Source organism: Harpia harpyja, chromosome 12, assembly GCF_026419915.1.
Source record: "Harpia harpyja isolate bHarHar1 chromosome 12, bHarHar1 primary haplotype, whole genome shotgun sequence".
Classification (NCBI taxonomy): Eukaryota; Metazoa; Chordata; class Aves; order Accipitriformes; family Accipitridae; genus Harpia; species Harpia harpyja.
In genome coordinates, this window is record NC_068951.1 from 12,411,148 (window position 1) to 12,429,216 (window position 18,069).

General features: G+C 65.0%; 1 protein-coding gene and 1 long non-coding RNA gene across 6 annotated transcripts; both read right to left on the reverse strand.

Annotated features, from left to right (window-relative positions):
* Window positions 1-2,362: 2,362 nt before the first annotated feature.
* On the reverse strand, window positions 2,363-4,018 carry LOC128149228 (uncharacterized). The gene is made up of 2 exons (XR_008237579.1): window positions 3,845-4,018; window positions 2,363-3,205 (listed from the first exon to the last, which is right to left on the reverse strand). It is a non-coding gene; the product is annotated as an uncharacterized LOC128149228 (long non-coding RNA).
* Window positions 4,019-7,070: 3,052 nt separating this feature from the next.
* On the reverse strand, window positions 7,071-17,135 carry LIMK1 (LIM domain kinase 1). Of its 5 annotated transcripts, XM_052804192.1 has the most exons (16): window positions 16,960-17,132; window positions 14,517-14,613; window positions 12,290-12,428; window positions 11,784-11,893; window positions 11,509-11,700; window positions 10,625-10,730; window positions 10,356-10,540; window positions 10,084-10,267; window positions 9,851-9,937; window positions 9,474-9,605; window positions 9,304-9,363; window positions 9,140-9,205; window positions 8,881-9,037; window positions 8,702-8,757; window positions 8,406-8,563; window positions 7,071-8,301 (listed from the first exon to the last, which is right to left on the reverse strand). In XM_052804192.1, the coding sequence occupies exons 1-16, from the start codon at window positions 17,015-17,017 to the stop codon at window positions 8,148-8,150; spliced, it is 1,941 nt and encodes a 646-aa protein (XP_052660152.1). In that variant the 5' UTR covers window positions 17,018-17,132; the 3' UTR covers window positions 7,071-8,147. The 5 variants fall into 5 exon arrangements, with proteins under 5 accessions (XP_052660152.1, XP_052660147.1, XP_052660153.1 ...); XM_052804187.1 differs by having other exon boundaries at window positions 8,406-8,757; window positions 16,960-17,135; XM_052804193.1 differs by lacking the exons at window positions 14,517-14,613; window positions 16,960-17,132 and adding an exon at window positions 13,992-14,451.
* Window positions 17,136-18,069: the final 934 nt, after the last annotated feature.

Below are 18,069 nucleotides of genomic sequence, written 5' to 3' on the forward strand. Positions count from 1 at the left end.
GCACCGTCCACCGGGACCAGGCGCTGCACACAACCCCGGGCACCGGCACTGGAAACGGCACCGGGGCACCGGCATCAGCAGCCAGCGCTGGCACCCGTTACCGGTATAAGCACCCGGCGCCTGGCACCAGCACCAGACGCTGTACACCAGGCACCAGCACTGGCATCACGCACCGGGCACCGGGACCGGGCACTGCACGCTGGACACGGGGCAGCGGTACAAGGCAGCAGCACCGGGCGCCGGGCTCCAGCATTGGCACCGGGGCACCTGTACCAGGCATGGGGTATGGGGCACCAGTACCGCTGCCTTGGTACAGGGAACAGGACACCTGCACCGGGTACAGGGCTTTGGCACTGGGTACCAGGTACAGGGCACCAGTACCAGGTATAGGGCACAGGCACGGGGGTACTGGGCACCAGCACTGGTTGCAGGGCACCAGTACCAGGTGCAGGGCACCAGCACTAGGTACATGGCCTTGGCAATGGGTACCAGGTACAGGGCACCAGCACAGTGCACCGTGCACCAGTTGCAGGGTCTCAGAGCAGTCAGCGGGTAGTGGGTACGAGGCTCCAGCACCAGATATTGGTACAGGTGAAAGGGAATGAATGGCTCCAGCACCAGCAAGTGACCCCCCTGGCAGCAGGCACCAATACCGGGCATTGCTTGGCAGGTACCAGGTACCGGGCAGGAGACACTGGGTGCTAGTCACTGCACACCAGCCACTGTGTGGGAGCGCTGGGCACTGGGCACCAGTTAGTAGGTATTGGGTACTGAGAACCATGCACTAGGTACTGAGCACCAGGCAAACGCACTGGCACCACACATCAGGCACCACATGCCGGGTACCAGGAACTGCACTGGGCACCAGATCCCAGTCTTTCCCAGTGTTCCCTCTGCAAATTCCCAGCCTGCTTCCCCCTCCCAAAGCCTTTCCCAGGTGTGATGCCAGGCAATCCTGCCCGCGGCCCTGCCTTGGCTCAGCTGTGACTGGCTGGTGGGCTGGAAATCTGGCAAGGGGAACCAGCAACCCTGCGGGCAGTGTCCCTGTCCCCATCCTATGCCAGGGGCTGCAGCTCCTTCCCAGGATGCCCCCAGGCCCGTACTTTCAAAGGCAGCGAGTGCCAGCGGCATGTGGCTGCAACCCCCCCGTCCCCACTGAGGGCAGGGGAGGACTCTGGCACAGCCGGCCAGGGCAGCATGGGGTGCTTGTGTTCCCAGCCATGAAAGGGGCCGGTGGAGTCTTGGCTGGTGGTGGCCATTCCCTGCAGTGAGCAGCTGGCAGAGGCTCAGCCATCCCCAGATTTCAGGCTCCCGGTCCAGCTGACCACTGAGGCTGTCCTTGTCCCCCCCAAACGCACCCCATTCTGGGGCAGCAGCAAGGCCACACGCATCCCCAGAGCATCCCTGTCGTGGGCAGCTCCTCCCTGCCTCAGTTTCCCCACCCATAAGACAAAGCTGGTGGTAATTTCCCAGCAGGAAAAGCTGGATCCAGCCACATACAGACACTCCCACCAAGGCTGGGTGACTCTGCAGGGACCATCTCAGCCTTGTCCCCACCCAGGACCTCATTCCCCCCTCCATGTTACAGGGCCAGGCTGCAGCCAGATGGCTCCGCATTCCCTTTATTCCCATAAATAACCGACGCAGGCTCAACATGGTGTGGGGGAGCCCCAGCAGCCACCAGGACCCCATCCATCTGGGGCGGTCGGGCAGCAAGCCTGCTCGCCTAGCAGCCCTTCCTCCCCCGCTGCCAGCCAGGGGGCTGCAGGCAGCACAGCAGGCAGGGACAGGTAGGCAAGGGTGGCTGTTTGCATCTCTAATCCCCGCAGAGAGCGCTTTCCTCTGAGATTACTGGGGATTACAGGCTCGGGTGCTCCAGGAGCTCAGCCCCATCTTTCCCTGCCCTTCAAGGAGCAGCACTGAGCCCCGCAGGGGGCAGGAAGGCAGGCTGAGAACTGCTGTGATGAGCCAGGCGTTCTCAGCCATGCTGGCGGGCGCAGCCTGAAGCAGCTGCCAGCTTGCCATGGCCTCGCTCCAGTAGCCCAGTGCCCATCGAGGCCAGCGAGCTGTAGCCCAGGCTTTAAATAGAGCATTAAAAGCTGAAGGGATCAGCTGCGGAGCGGGAGGAGGGATGCAAGGGGCTGCATTTTTCTTGGCCGGGGGATGACGCAAGGGGAGCAACGGTGACGCTGAGGGAGGCTGGCGCTGTTCGAGAGGTCCCCGAGGTCCCTGAGGCACCCTGGTCTCTCTCGCCCCAGCTGGCAGCAGCGTTATCAGGTCCCAGCAAGGCGCAGCGGGGCCGGGAAGCCACTGCGAGCCACTACCAGGGACCAGAGCTCTATAATTACGATGGGAGGCCGAGTTATTTTGGGAAGCGGCTACGCCACTGCCGAAGCTTTTATTCCTTCAAACCAAAACAAGATGGAAAGAGCCCAGCCCAGGATGCTGCATCCGCCGGGCGCGGGGAGGTTAACCCCTTGCGTCCTTGCTGCCTGCACCCGGGGGCTGCCTGCTGCCCCCCTGCCTGCACCCGGCATTGCCCCAGTGTCAAGGCGGGTCGTGGTGGGTTTGGTTGCACCGGCGGGGCTTCAAAGGGGGGGGGTGTCACTGGGGGAAAATTTGGGGTCGTAGAGGCCACAGGGTGTCTGCCGGGCTAGGGACAGGGCTGGGGGTTCGGCCCCGTCCTCTGCTGCTGGCAGGTTCAGAGGCCGCATGTTCAGATGCTTTTCTGCATCCGCCGTGAGAACCGCTATTTTTAGCTCTTTCTGCTGCAACGGGTCCAGTTTTGGGGCCTTCCCAGGGCAGAGGCTAGGCCGAGGAATGCCAGCCGGAGCAGAGCACCTCACTGCTGCTCCAAATAAAATGTCCCAGGAGACAAAGCCCTGAAGGGTCCTTCCCAAAAGCCACCCCGAAGGATGGGCAGAGGCGGCAACCAGGCAGGGAAACTGCGCTTTCCACTCTCTGCAGCAGCCAAACAGCCTCCAAGCTGGGGATAAACTCATTTTTCCCTGTACAGAGAGGATGAGCCACATCGTGCACCCCACGGTGCTCCCAAAGATCTGCTCCAGCCATCCTGAGCACAGGGTCCAGGTGGGCTGAGGGTCTGTGCTCAGGGGGGCACCCCAAAAGCCTGGGGTTTGACTCTTGCCTCTTGCCTTCTTTCCCTTGATCTGCCCATGCCTGGGTCGCTCCCGATGCTTGATCCCTGCAGGGCAGCAAATAGCCCCCAAACCCATGTGCTGGGGTCCCCCAAATCCTAAACCCACATGATGCCAGGCTTGCCCAGTCCCCCAAACCCATGCACCGGGGTCTCCTAGCCCCCCAACCCATGCACCAGTGTCTCCCAAGCCCTAAACCCACACATCAGGGTCTACCAGCCCCCCAAACCTGGGGGTCTCCCCATCCTTGCTCCAAGCCCCCCAGGCTGTCTCTCTGCAGGCAGCTCTGGTCCCCAGTCAGGGACTGGAGGCTGTTGGGGGCCACACTCCCTTGTGTCCAGCAGGTGCCAGCCCCTTGGACATGGGGCAAGCTCCTTGGGATGGCAGTATGGCAGTGGGGACAGTCATGGCCATCCAAAACCGCAAGTACAGGAGGGTCCCACCCAGCTGGGATCACACCCCAAGCCCCAGATCACACACAGACCCCCTGCCTGCCCACCCCCCTGGGCTGAGCCCTCCCACAATTCATCACGTCGTCAGCCTCGACAAACCTTTTGCAAAGGGTTCACTGGCCAGTGCTGCGCATGTCCCGGTACCAGACCTGGGGACCTGGTTGCACTGGGGAATTGGGAGCCTCCCAGTGTCACCCCAAGCTCCCACCCCACAGTCCCCAGCCCATCGCTTACCTCCTCATCTGAAGCCATGGCCGGGATGGGGTTTGCACCGGAGCCAGTGCAGGACAGCAGCGGGACCGAGAGAAACAAGTTTTCCATCAGATGCAGCTGAGGTTTCCCAGGACCCCCATTAAGACCCGGCTGTCCCTTCCCAGTCCCTGTGTTGTCCCCCCGCCTGGTCCTGTATCCCCCAGCACCACTAGTGAGGTCAGGGCTGGGAACCCGGATGTCCCCAGTTGGCAGAGAGGGGGGCAGGGATGGGTGCATGGTCGGGGAACGCAGCAATGCTGCAGGGAAGCACAGGAGAGCCATATCCCCCAGTGCTGTTTAAAAATGCCACGTTTACGCAGACCCTACAAAAAACACTGGCAAGCAAGAGGCCAATGCATGGACCACAGGATTTCCCTGCCTGGCTTTGCCCAGGGTGAGCCTCAGCTTTTCAGGGACCAGAGGACGTTGGTGTGCCTCTTGTTGGCCCCATCTGTGGGGGAACAGGTTGCTGGAGCAACAGCCCCTTCTTCACATCCTCACATCCAGCACCCCTGCCCCACACCCTGGCATGAAGGAAACTGAGGCAGGTGGGTACTGACCTGCCAGCATCAGCCTCGGCACCCCACGGGGGTTTCTAGGGTCTGGATTTGCCCCATGGAGCCACAAGGTCCTGGTGATCCAGTGACATGCATCACCCAAGGCTGTGGCTCCTGTCCCAGCCCAGGCTGCAGGAGGCACATGGGCTGTGACAGTGACACCTCTCTGCCCAAATCATAGAAGCAGGGCTCAAGCTGCTCCTGTACCACGCAAAGTCCCCAGTCCTGAGCTGGAAAGATGGACACTGTACCCAGGGGACAAAGGGTGGCTCTGGGGACAGTGCCAACCATGGCAGAGTCTCTGCAGAGCCAGGCACCTATGCCTGGAGGGTGGATCAGAGGGTTGTAGGACAGGAGAGACCTTGGGACATCTCTAGTCTGGTCTCCGGCTCAAAGCAGGGATGGGCAGAGCCACAGAAACACTGTTGGAAAGGGATCCGGAGGTCCCCACCGCCACTTCCCACTCACTGCCAGGAAATCCTCCAGCACCATGCCAGCATGCCTCATTCCTGCAGGTGAGGATGGGGACCTGTCCCCACATCCTTATGGAGCTGGGTGCCCCGACCAGACCCCAGCACCTCCTCTCTTTGCACATCTCCTCAAGCCTCATGAGGACCCTGCTGCCCATCACCCCCCTGCCTGCAGGCAGCCGCTGTCCCCCAGAGAGGGTCCCTGCAGCACTGCTGAGACACTGGGGGAAGCTGTACTCTCCCTCCCACCCTGTCCCCCAAACTTACCCGTGAAGAAAGCGATAAACCCGGTGGCCAGTGACTCATCCCCATCATCGTGGCCAGAGCTGGAGCTCTCCATCTGGGCCTGATGCAGGAGGATGGTGGGGGAGGCTCTGCTGGGGAGCACCGGCTCGGCCATGTCCTTGCCGGAGCCACCGCTGCCTTTGGCCACCACCTCAGTGGCACTTGGCTGCTGGCCTGCCAGCAGGGATGTGGGACACAGGGACACCTGGCTCCCTGCCTGCAGCAAGGGCCGCCACGCTGAGTTGGACCCAAGCCTGGGCAGAGCCCTGCCAGGGACCACCTTGGTTGGGGACAGAGCAGGACCCTGGGGGGGACAGGGGGCGCAGGGGCAGCTCTCGGTGGCCTGTGGCTTGGTCTGGGTGCCCTTCTTCTTCCTGGGAGGTGACGGCTTGGGGGGACAGATGGGTGCCAAGCCCCTCATGCCGGCATCAGGCTGGGTTGGGGGGGGCTGCGGGGGCGAGGAGCCCTGCCAGTCTGCCATCGGCTGGGCAGGGGGCTGGCGGGGGACCGGGTGACGCACACGCCGGTGGCCAGATTTGGGCATGGGATGCTGCACACCCCCGTGGGGGGGCCTTGGGTGGGTAACAGCCGTGGCGTGGGGCCACTGGGACTGTGCTGGGGCCACCTCCCTGCCTGGTGAGTGGGGGGTCCTGGCCAGTGGCTCGGTCTGGGACAAGTCACTGGTCACAGGGGTGACCGAGTGGCCGCTGCTTTGGCCCTGCCGTGGCTGGCTGCCAGCTCTTGCCCGGCTCTCCCCCTGCCTGGTGCTGAGGGTCTTCTGCAGGGTCACCAGCAAGTAGCCTGATGGCACCGGCCGCACCAGGCACATCCCACTCCGCAGCTCCACCCAGCTGGGCGAGGGGTTGTGGGGGGACTGGGGGTCCTGCAGGGATGGGGGACTCCCACTGCGGGGCTGGGGGTCACCCGGGGTCCTGCTCTCCCGTGGCAGCAGGGGACTGAGGACCATAGTGTTTCCCCGGGGTGACGGCTGCAGCAGGTCCCCCGCTGCCACGATGTTCCTGGGGAGTGATGGTGTCCTGCTCCCGGAGCAAAGAACCAGTGCAGCGTGATGTCACCAAGGGCGCTGTGACAACACTGCGATGCTGGCGGGGTGTTTGCCCCTGTCCCTTCACCAGGGTGATGTGGGACAGGCAGTCAGACGAAGGAGCCACCCCTGGTCCCTCCTGTGCTGAGGCTGAGCATCCCCGGAGCAATAAACCATGAGGTTTTCCTGATGGGGGGGTCCAGCCTGGATGCTGGGACGCCTTTGGGCTGTGCTGTCTCCCCTCCTCACCCCACTGCAGCATCCCTGGGGACATCCCCCAGTCCCTTCCTTGCCACCTCCCATGAGCTCCTTGGGGTCCAGGTTTTCTCTAGCTGAAGCTCAACCCCCTCCCCCCAAGGATGGAGATCCCCCACCTTGGGGACCTTAATTTGGTTTAGGAAGGTGACAAGGACAAAGGGACAGCATGGGATGGCCATGGGCCACCTCGCTGTCCCCTGGGGCTTGTTTTACATCGCAGGCAAAGCTGCTCAGCAGTGCCCATGGTCATGCAGCCCCATCACCTGCCTGCCACCACCGTGGGCTCTGCCATCACATGGGGTGACAGTGGGCACAGCCAGGCCCGGGGACACGCGGCGTGGGGGCCTGGCCAGGCATCGCAGGCAGGATTGGCATCAGCCCCAGGGCTGGGGGGGACCCATAATGGGGTTGGAACAGCACGAAAGGGGACAACAGTGCTGCCACCATGGGGGTGACTGAGCGTGGGGGCTGCCACCGAGTCCGGTGCCACCGCACTATCCCGAGCGGAGAGTCCAGCCCCTCCTGCCTCAGTTTCCCCAAGAGCTCCCAGCCCTCCCGGGGGGAGGCGAGCGATTCCCAAGCAGGCCGGGCAGTGAGCGGGGAAGGATTTATTGACTCACGGCTCGGGGTACATCACAGTTTGAGCTCCCTTCCCGCCTCCGGAGAGGACGTCGCCTTGGACTTCCCGGGCAAAGTGCACGGAGAGGCTTCACAGTTTCATCCCTTCGGGAAAGCAGAACCGAGGCAGTGACAAATGGCAAATGCTACGTTGTATGAAAAAATAATACAAACTCTTCTCTTTAAATATCTTACAGAAAAATGAACCTGAATAAAGAGCATGAAAAGCACCGCGTGGCACAACCCCCCCAACCACCCCTGGTCAAGGGAGACAAGCCGCATCCCCGCATCCCTCTGGACCACCCGTCATCATCCCCAGGGATGCACGGTCACGGAGTAGGACGGGCAGCAGGGATGTGGAGGAGGCGAGGACCGCTACGTGCCTGCCCCCATGCCATGGGGGTGTCGCCCCCCTCCCCCCATGGACCCCTCACTCGGCCAGGGGTGCCGGCAGCCCCCCGAGCCTGGGGTGCCGGTAGAAGCAGTGTGAGAGTGTCCGGCCGAGGACGAGGGCATTGCTACAAGGCTGCCCCAGGACCCGTGCTCCCTTGGGGGGTCTGGGGGCCATGTACCACCGCCCCCCAAAGGAACCAGGGGGCCCCTCCTGTGTTGCAGTGCAAGTTCACGGAAAGCCAAGGCACCGCCGCGAGGCCACGGCTCTGTACGGGAGAGCCCACGGGGCTCGTGCGGGTGCGGCGGCCACGCAGCCCCCGGGCGTGCAAAGGCGAAGCGAGCCGGGACGGGGCGGGGGGGGGGGACATGGGGACAGTCCCCGCGGTGTGGCCGGCTGGGCTTGTCCTGGGGGTAAGAGCTATGGTGTCGGGGGGGATGCAAAGGGGCCGTGCAGCCCCAGGAAGAGCCAGCTCCCAGGGATGGTGTGGGCAGCAGTGCGGGCAGCAGCGTGGGCAGCCCGTGCAGAGGAGACAGGGTAGGGGGGCTCATCCGGGGAGCCCCAGGGATCCAGCCCCGGGGCGGTGGCAGCTGGAGGAGATGCTGGCGGTAGGTGCAGCTCCTTCTCCCGTGGCTTCAGAGGGGGTGCAGGTGGGGGTGCTCTATCGGGGGGGTGCAGGCAGCCCGCCTTCGCCCCATCGGTGCATCTCCCCGAAGGCTCGGTCCAGCTGCTCCAGCTGGGAGCTTAGCGGCAGGTGGATCTCCAGGTGCATGCGGAGGGTTTCCAGCCACTGCTCCAGCTTGCTGAAGGATGGCCTGAGCAAGAAACGGGGACATGTGCCAGCTCCACTGGCCCTGTCCCTCCACCCCACCACCAATCCCCATGGTCCCCTGGGTGGGGGTGGTCCCCAACCACTCACCGCTTCTCGGGGTCCAGGTCACAGCAGCAGACGGCGATGGGGAAGAAGCTAGGGGGACACGTGGGGGGGTAGTAGCGGTCCAGGAAGCCCCTGACGTTGAGGCCGAAGTCGGTGGTGCGGGGCAGGTAGTCAGGGTCGGCACTCACCCGGCCGATGATCTGGGAGAGAGCGGGAGAGAGGAGCGGGCTCAGCCCCAAGAGGGGAACCGAAACCCAGCGAGGACCACAACTCCAAGGGGAGACCCGAACCATAGACCTCAACCCCAATGGGAAGACCCCAAGCCCAAAGGTACTTGCCTCGCACAGGACAATGCCAAAGGAGAAGATGTCCACCTTCTCATCGTAGCTCCTCCCTGCGGGGAGAGATGGGTCAGGCCATGCCACACATCCTGTCCCTGCCCCACCAAGTGTCCCCTACTTGGGGACAGAGCCCTGGCTGGCCACGTCCCCCCTCCCAGCACCACAGCCAGGCTCACCATTGATCATCTCAGGGGCCATCCAGTACGGGTTCCCCACCACCGTGTACCGCTTCTTGCGGTCCGGTTTCTTCAGGTTCTTGAGATGTTCGGGCTGGTTCTTCTCGTCCACCATCAGCCGCGCCAGCCCAAAATCAGCCACCACCACGCTCTTGTTCTGGGTGGATGGAGAGGGGTGAGGCACGGGGTGGAGGGGGCCATGCAGGGGGCTGAGACCCCCTCCCAGGCCAGGGGAGGACACCACCAAGGTGGGACTTACCTCCCGCACGAGGCAGTTGTGAGAGTTGAGGTCACGGTGGATGATGTTCATGGAGTGGAGGTAGGCCTGGGGGAAGGATGGGCTGAGAGTGGGGGGCACACCCACCCTGCGGTCCCCCACCCACCAGCACCCATCCCACCCACCTGTCCCCCAGTGGCACCCACCATGCCGGCGGCGATGTCCTTGGCGAAGCTGACCCGCTGGCTCCAGGGGTAGTGGCTGTCCTGGGGACAGGAGGGGGGATTTGCCAGAGAAGAGGAGAGAGGAGAGGGGTCCCCCAGACCCACCAGGGCTGTGGGGTGGTGGGGGGCTGACCTGCTGCCCCAGTGCTCACCATGCTCTTGATGAGGCCCCTCAAGGTGCCCCCCTTGATGTACTCCGTGATGAAGTTGAGCCTCTTCTCCTTGTACAGCACCCCGATGAACTTCAGCACATTGGGGTGCTCCAGGCAGCGCATCACCTTCACCTGCAGGACCCCCCATGCCTGTGACACCCCAAGGCATGCAGCACCCACCCAGACAGACCTGCTGCTCGTGTGTTTTCCATTAAAAAGGCAGGGCTGCCTGCACCCCATGATGCCTGGCCACCCCCACTCCAGGTGTCACGCCCAACATCCCATGTCAGGGTGGGGGACAGGACTGGACAGCCCCATCCCTCGTGTGTGTGTGTGTCCCCTCCAAACCAGGGGGATTAAAGAAAGGGGAAGCCCACCTCTTTGAGGAAGGTCCTCTGTGTCTCCTCGTCGAAGCGGATCAGCTCCTTCATGACCATCACCTCGCCCGTCTCCCGATGCGTCACCTGGCAGGGAGCACAGGGGCTGAGCCACCAGCTCCCTGATACCACCCCCACCTCTGGGGACAGCCCGGGGGAAATGATACTCCCCCCCTCCATCCCGGGGAGCTGAGACCCTCATGCTCAAGACAATTGTGGCCGCCCAGCCCCACCTTGATGGCCTGGCCGAAGCAGCCCTTGCCCAGCACTTCGCCATGGATCAGGTCGGAGGGGCGGAAGATGCGATGGGCACGGGAGACGACGCGCAACGACTCGGAGCGACCGATGTCCTTGCGCTGGGATGCGGGCGAGCCCACCGAGCCGGAGCCCGGAGATTTGTCCGTGCTGCAGCTCCTCCTGCGGGACGGATGGACAGAGGGTCAACCCTAAGCAGGGACCTCAATGGGAAAGGCGGGCAAGCTGGCGGCCAAGCTGGTGGCCTTACGTGACAGTCCACTGGCGCATGGTGCCGGGCTCCCCACAGGGCGGGAGGGCAGGGGAGCGCAGGGGGCTGCACGGGGCAGGCGGGGGGCTGCAGGCAAGCCCCGACTCGCAGGCAAGGGGCTCGTGGGGGTCGTGTTCAATGGTGAGCTGGAGCAGGCGGCTGGTCTCCTGGATCAGCAGGTCGATCTGGGGGCAGAAAAGGATGGCAGAGATGGTTTTCAGGGGGCAGGGAGGTGGTGCTGGTTTGGGGGGCACCCAGGGGGAGCGTACCTCATCCAGGGGAACGTGGCCGATGGGGGTGCCGTTGATCTCCAGGATGCGGTCGCCCACGTGGATGGAGTTCTTCATGTCAGGGCTGATGCAGTCTGGATCCACTCTGCAGGGCCGGCAGGAAGCAAGGGTCAGCCCCCCGCCCCGACACCATCACAGGTGGGGATGTGCCGGGACACTGCCCACAAGCCACCCCCAGCCAATGGGGACAGGCTGTCATGTCCCCTGCTAGTCACCTCTGCAAGATGGGGACATGCCATCATGGTACCCATGAGTCACCCCTGCGAGATGGGGACGTGCAGGCGAGCTCCCCACGAGCCACCCCTGCTAGACAGGGACACACAGGCACGCTGCCCACAAGCCACCCTTGCTTGATAGGGACACACTGTCACGGTACCCACGAGTCACCCCTCTGAGATGGGGACACGCAGTCATGGTACCCACAGGTCACCCCTGCTAGTTGGGGACACATGGGCATGCTGCCCACAAGTCACCCCTACCAGATGGGGACATGCAGGCATGTTGCCCATGAGTCACTCCTCCTGGATGGGGACATGCTGGCACAGTACCCACAAGCCATCCCAACCATATGGGGACATGCCAGCCTGATACCCACAGCCCACCCTGGTAGATGGGGCAATGCCAGCATGTCACCCCCCTGATGGCTGGGGACATGCCAGCACGGTCCCCACAAGCCACCCCAGCAGCTAGGGACATGCCACCATGGTCCCCTCTGGCCAACCCCGGCTGATGGGGACACACCAGCCCCATCCCTCATGCTCCTATCCCAAAAAGTCTCTGTGGGGTGGATCCCACCAGCAGAAGTGGCACGGGATGCCCCCAGCCCCAGGGAGGGGACAGTGGCAGAGGGGACACAGACGCACTCTCGGACACGGACGGTGCGGGAGTGCTCAGTGCCGCAGCCCTGGTCGATGGAGACGGAGAAGCCGCGTTTGCCGTCGGAGCAGGCGGGGATGGAGACGAGCGTGACAGTGTGCGGGATGCGGGAAGCTGGCGAATCCGGCAGGATCTGCTCAATGACCGGCGTCACCACCATCTGGTAATAGCAGTGCCCGCTGTGGGGCCGAGAGGAGGCTGGTGGGTGGGGGGGTGCCAGGGGACGTATCCTCCCCACCCACACACCCAGGCTGGGACGTACCAGTAGAGCTTGGAGCGCTCCACCAGCGCGTAGGTGTCCCCGTCCCCGATGAACGTGTGGCAGTTGAGGCAGCTGAAGCACTCGGGGTGGTACTTCTGCTCCCCGGCCACCTGCGGGCAGATGCCATCAGCTCCAGTGACCCAGGTGTCTGGGGCACCAAGTGCGGGTGCTGGGGCTCGGATGGTGCCGGGAGCACCCATGGGTGCACCAAGGCCAAAGGAAGGGCAGGATGAGCCACAGCGTGGCGGGGGGTGACGGTCATGCCACTGGGCTGGGGATGGCTGCAGGGACACCTCCCTGCCACCCTGAGCTTCCCCGCTCCAACGCCAACATGGGGGCATGCCATGCCCCAGGGTCCCCCTAAAGCACAGAGGACACCCCTGCCACCCCCAAAGCCTAACCTGTGCTGGGGGTCTGCACCCCCTCCTCACCTCAACCTCTTTCCAGGGAGCTTAGCCTTGGGTCAGGGCTCCGTATCCCCCCTCAGGGCCCCCCCCGGCACTCACCATGACCAGCCCCTTGGTGATCTGCTCTGAGCAGCCATGGCAGAGCTCCCCAAAGCGCGCCCAGTAATCCTTCTTGCAGTACAGGCGCCCATCCTTCTCGTAGTATTGGTGGGACAGGGAGGCCCCGCACTCACAGCACCTGCGGCAGGGGATGAGGACCCCCTTGTCACCCTGTCCCCATTGTCACCCCGGGGGGCAGCCAGTGCCCATCCACCCCACGGCTCTCTGGGCAAGCTGCTTCCCCTGTTTCCTACCCTGCTGCAGGGCCACCGCATCCATGTGTCACCGTCCCTGGGGTGGCAGCAGGTGGCTCCAGGGGTGCCAGCGCAGGCTGGCAGTGTGGGGACATGCAGAGACACTGGGGTGGACAGGGCAAGGGACACAGGGCAGGGACAGGCATGGGGAGGGAGATGGCAGTCCTGCATGGACATGCCAGCCTTGTCACAGACACACAGAGGGATGTGCCAGGCTGGTCACAGACATGCCAGCCTGGTCACAGACTCACAGAGGGACATGCCACCCAGGTCACAGACACAGGGACATGCCAGCTTGGTCACAGATGGAGGGACATGCCACCCTGGTCACGGACACATGGAGGGATGTGCCACCCTGGTCACAGACACACCACCCTGGCACAGACCAAGGGACATGCCAGCTTGGTCACAGATGCACAGAGGGATGTGCCACCCTGGTCACAGACATGCCAGCTTTGGGGGTGCAACGCCCTGGGTGCTGCAAACAGGGTGCAGGGAGACGCACCTGCAGTGTGGGGTGCAGGGAGCTGCTCTGGGACTGTGAGATGGGGGGTGCAGGGGGACGGAGGGGTGCAGGGAGGTGCAGCAGGGGGTGCACGGGGCTGTGCAACAGGAGGGTGCGCCCAGGGGTGCAGAGGGGGCTGTGAATTTTGGGGGTGCACAGGCAGCTGCAGGGGATGCTGCATCAGGTTGTGCAAGGGGGGTGTGGTGGGGTGCTGGGGGGTTGCACGGAGGGTGCTGTAGGAGGGGTGCAGGGGAGTTGCAAATGGCAGGTTGCTATAGGGGGTGCGGGGGGTGCTGTAGGGGGTTGCTGTAGGAGAGTGCACGGAGACTGCCGCAGTCCCCCCTCCGCCCCCTCCCTCAGCCGGGGGCGGGCGCCACGCGCAGGTGGAATACCAACCAGGCGTGACGTCACGGCGCGGAATTTCCCCACCCTATGACGCCACCGCGCGAGGACTCCGCCGCCCGATTCCGCGGCCCGAAGCCTCCCCTGGGCTTGGGGGTTGGGAGCGGGGGGGGCGCGGGGTGGCCAATGGGGGGCTGCCGCGCGGCCCCGCCCCCTTAACCCTCGCCGACCCGACGGAGCGGCCGCATTCCTCCTCCTCCCACGCGCGACCAGGCTGAGGCCCACGCTCCCTTCCAGGGCTGCAACCGCGGGGGGGGGGGGGAACAGGAGGAGGAGAAAGGGGAGGGGGAGGAAGGCTTTTGCACCAGCGAGCCCAGGGCTGCCGGAAGCCGGTCTCCCGTGGGTGGGGGGGGCGGATCCAGCCGTGGCCGCCGCAGTGGTTTCGCTGGGGTTGATGGCCCGGGGGGGGGTGAAGGGGGGGCGTGGATGGGTGGGGCTGAGCGGGGAGAGGGGGAACAGGCAAAGCATCCCGGGGAATGCAGGCAGAGCACCCCAGGGGTCCGAGGGGGTGCAGAGTCCGGCCCAACCCACTCCCACTCACTTGGCTCCGGCGCTCAGGACGCAGCTCTTCCTCAGCACCGCTGCCAGCATCCTGCCCGAGACGGGGGGACCACCCCGGTGCCCTGCCACACCCGGCACCCCCAGCCCCACGGGGACCCCCGCCAGGTCCCGGCCACCCCTTGCGCCCCCTGACCCGGGACCTTGGTCCTCCTCCTCCTTGGGGCTCCCACCGCTCGAGCTGCCAAGAGGGCGCGAGTGAAAGAGGAAACAGGGAGGGAGGGGGGTGGCCGGGTGACATCAGCCCCATGCGCCCCGTCACTGTCACCAGGCAGGAAGGGACAGCGTGGGACAGCAGCAAGGTACCGCCAGGCTTGGCATCACCCGGCAAGCCCTGCCTGCACCCCATGGGCGCGAGGACACGCAGCCATGGATGGCATCCCGGTGCGTGTGACAGCCTCGCACGTGTCCACGCCACGGCCAGACTGGCGGGGGTGTCTGCTGTCCCTGTCCTTGCGGAGCATCCCAGTGTCCCCGAAGCCGGCCCGGCCGGCCCGCGGGCTCCTACCGGAAGCAGTCGGCGTGCCAGTCGGCATTCAGCGCCTGCAGGTACTGCCCATCATAGATGCCCTGCCCGCAGCTCGCACACACCGGCAGGTCGGTCCCTGGATGGAGTGGGGGGACACAAAGGGGACAGGGCTGTCACCCTGCCGCCTGTCGCCATCCTCCCTGTGGCAGCACCCAGGCACATCCCCCAGGATTAAGTCCCTCCATCCGGGGTGACGAATTCCAGCCCCCACCCATTACTCTAATGGGGACAAGGTCGTGGTGCTGATGTCCCCAGGGCTGGGGACAGGGCAGGGGCTCAGTGCGGTGCTGCCAGCCGGGGCCCACGTTGTGCCAGGCCACCTCCAGAGCCCCTGTCCCTCGGGGGCACTGCCATCACCGTGGGTGCCCACGTCACCATGGGGTGCTGGGTGCCCACGGGGGTGGGGGGACACGGGGAGGCTGGGGTGCAGGGGCGGGGGGGGCAAGAGGTAGCGTTGGGTTGCTGGAGGGGGTGCAGGGTTCGCACAGCACAGGGGACATGCAGGTCGGGGGCGGGGGCAGGGGGTTGGAGACACAGCAGGGTGCTGAGCAGCAGGACAGATGTTTGGGGTGCACAGAGATGCTGGGGATGGAGGGGTGCCCCGGGTGGTCGCAGCTAGGCGTGCAGGAGGGGCAGGATGGGGGGCACATGCTGAGGTACAGGATGGGTACAGGAGGGATGATAGGGTGTAGGAGGTGGGCAGAAGGTGCAGGGGGGGTGAAGGGGTACAGGATGGGTGCACAGAGTGCAGGGGCGATTAAGGGGTGCAGGATGGATGTGGGGGGTGCAGGGGGGATGAAGGGATGAAGGGATGCAGGATGGAAGGGTTGTAAAGGAGGGATCCAGTGGGACATAAAGTGCATAGAGGGACACAGAAGGGTGCAGGATGGGTGCTGGGGGATGCAGGGTGCATGGGGGGAACACAGAGGGGTGCAGGATGGGTGGAGGGACACAGAAGGTGCTGGGGGATGCAGCATGGATGGGGTACAGGAGCAGTGCAGTGATACAGAGGGGTGCAGGATGGGTGCTGGATGGGGGACTGCAGGATGGAAAGGGGTGCAGGGGCACACAGGGGGTGTAGCGGGGGGATACAGAGGTGCAGGGAGGGAGGTAAGGGATGCAGGGTGGCTGCAGAGGTACTGGGGGTGTGAGTTCAATGGGGGTGCAGGGAGGGATGAGGGGTCTAGGGGGTGCAGAGTGGATGGGAGGCACAGTAGGGATGTGGGGGTGTAGGGAGGAGGCAGGAGGCATAAGGGGTGTGGAGGGATATCAGGGTGCAGGGAGGGAGGGTGCAGGGTGTTTGTGGGGAGCAGGGAGGGATACTTAGGTATTTGTGGGGTGCAGGCAGGGATGCAGGCTGGAGGGGGATGTGGGGGTGCAGGGGGGTGGGGATGCAGAGGGGGTGCAGGCTGGATGGGGTGCAGTAGGGGGACATGGGGTGTGCAAGGGGACATGTGGGAGTGTGGGGGGTGCAGAAGGGGGATGTGGGGGTGCAGGGAGGGATGCAGGCTGGAAGGGGGATGCAGGCAGGGATGCAGGAGGGTATGTAGGCTGGACAAGGGGTGCAGGGTTAGATGTGGGGGTCCAGGAAGGGTGCAGGCAGGGATGTGGGCTGGATGTGGGTGCAGGGGGAGATACAGGCAAGGATACAGGCTGGACAGGGGTATAGGGGGAGATTTGGGAGTGCAGGGGAAATGCAGGCTGGATGGCAGTGCAGGGGGGAATGCAGGCTCAACAGGGGGTGCGAGGGGGGATTTGGGGGTGCAGGGGGAGATGCAGGGGTGATGTGGGCTAGATGAGGGGTGCAGGGGGATGTGGGGGTGCAGGGGGATGCAGGCTGGATGGGGGGGTGCACAGAGGGATTTAGGGATGCACACTGTGGATGTGGGGGGAGGCAGGCTGGAAGGGGGGTGCAGTGAGGGGTGCAGGGGGTGATGTGGGCTGAATGGGGAGTGGAGGGGGGAGATGCACGCTGAACAGGGGGTGCAGGGGGAGATGTGGGGGTGCAAGGGGGATGCAGGCTAGAAGAGGAGTGCAGTGGGGGATGCAGGGGGTGATGTGGGCTGTATGAGGGGTGCAGGGGGTGATTTGCGGGTCCAGGGGGGGATGCTGGCTGGCTGGGGAGTGCGGGCGGGATGCGGGGGGGATGCAAGCTGGATAGGGGGTGCAGAGGAGGATGTAGGGATGCAGGGGGGGATGTAAGGGTGCAGGAGGGCTGCGAAGAGGATGTAGTCTGGATGGTGGGTGCAGGGGGGATGTGGGGATGCGGGGGGGACGCGGGGGTGCAGGAGGGATGCGGAGGGGATGCAGGCTGGCCGGGGGGTGCGAGTGAGCCGGGGGGGGGGGGGGTCGCGGGGCCCCAGCGGCAGCGGAAGCGCTGAGTCAGGCGGGGGGGCACACGGGATCCGGGGGGGTCACGCACCTTCGTCCTCTCCCATAGGCTCGTCCCTCCAGGTGCAGCACAGCAGCATCAACCTCATGCAGCCGCGCTGCCCGGCGCAGCGCCAGGCCCTGCCCTCGCCCCGGCCCCGGCCCCGGCCCCGGCCCTGCCGCTGCCGCTGCGGCTCCGGCGGGCGGGCGGGGACGGCCGGGCGGGTGAACGGCGCCGGCGCGGCCGCCGGGGCGGGGGGGGGGGCGGCGGGGGGGCGGGGCCAAGGGAGCAGGGGCGGGGGCGGGAGAAGGGGCTGGGGGCGTGGCCGAGGGATAGGGCGTGGTCAGGTGGGCAGGGGCGGGGCTCGCGGGTGAATGAGGGAGGGGCCGGGGGAAGTCGGGGCACGCGGGGCGCTGGGGCTGTCACCGCGGGCAGGGCAGGGGTGTCCCCTTCTGCCCCGGGACGTCACCGTGGGGCTTGACATGGGTATCGCTCTCATTCCCCGGGTTGTCACCATGGGACAGGGCACAGACGTCCCCCTGGGTCCCCAGTCTGTCACTGTGGGACAGGGCATGGACATCCCCATCATCCCTTGGTCTGTCACCATGGGGAGGGCATGGATGTCCCCCTTATCCCCCAAGCTATCACCATGGGACAGCATACGGATGTATCCCTTGTCCCTTGGGCTGTCACCAAGGGCAGGGCATGGACAACCCCCTTGGTCCTCAGGCTGTCACCGTGGGTCGGGGCATGGACATCTCCCTGCATCCCCAGACCATCACCATGGGACAGGGCATGGACCTCCTCCTGGGTCCCTAGGCTGTCACCATGGGACAGGGCATGGATGTCCCCCTTATCCCGCAGGCTGTCACCACGGGACAGGGCATGGATGTCCCCCTCATCCCGCAGGCTGTCACCATGGGACAGGGCATGGATGTCCCCCTCATCCCGCAGGCTGTCACCACGGCACAGGACATGGACATCCCAGCCATCCCATAGGCTGTCACTGTGGGACAGAACATGGAGGTCCCCCTCATCACTGGGCCTGTCACTGTGGGCTGTGATGATGCAGTAGGGCGCATGGCATCCCCGGACCAAGGACCCAGCACGTCCCCAGGCTTGGGCAGAGCGACGGGTACAAGACATGGAGCAGTGCCACCC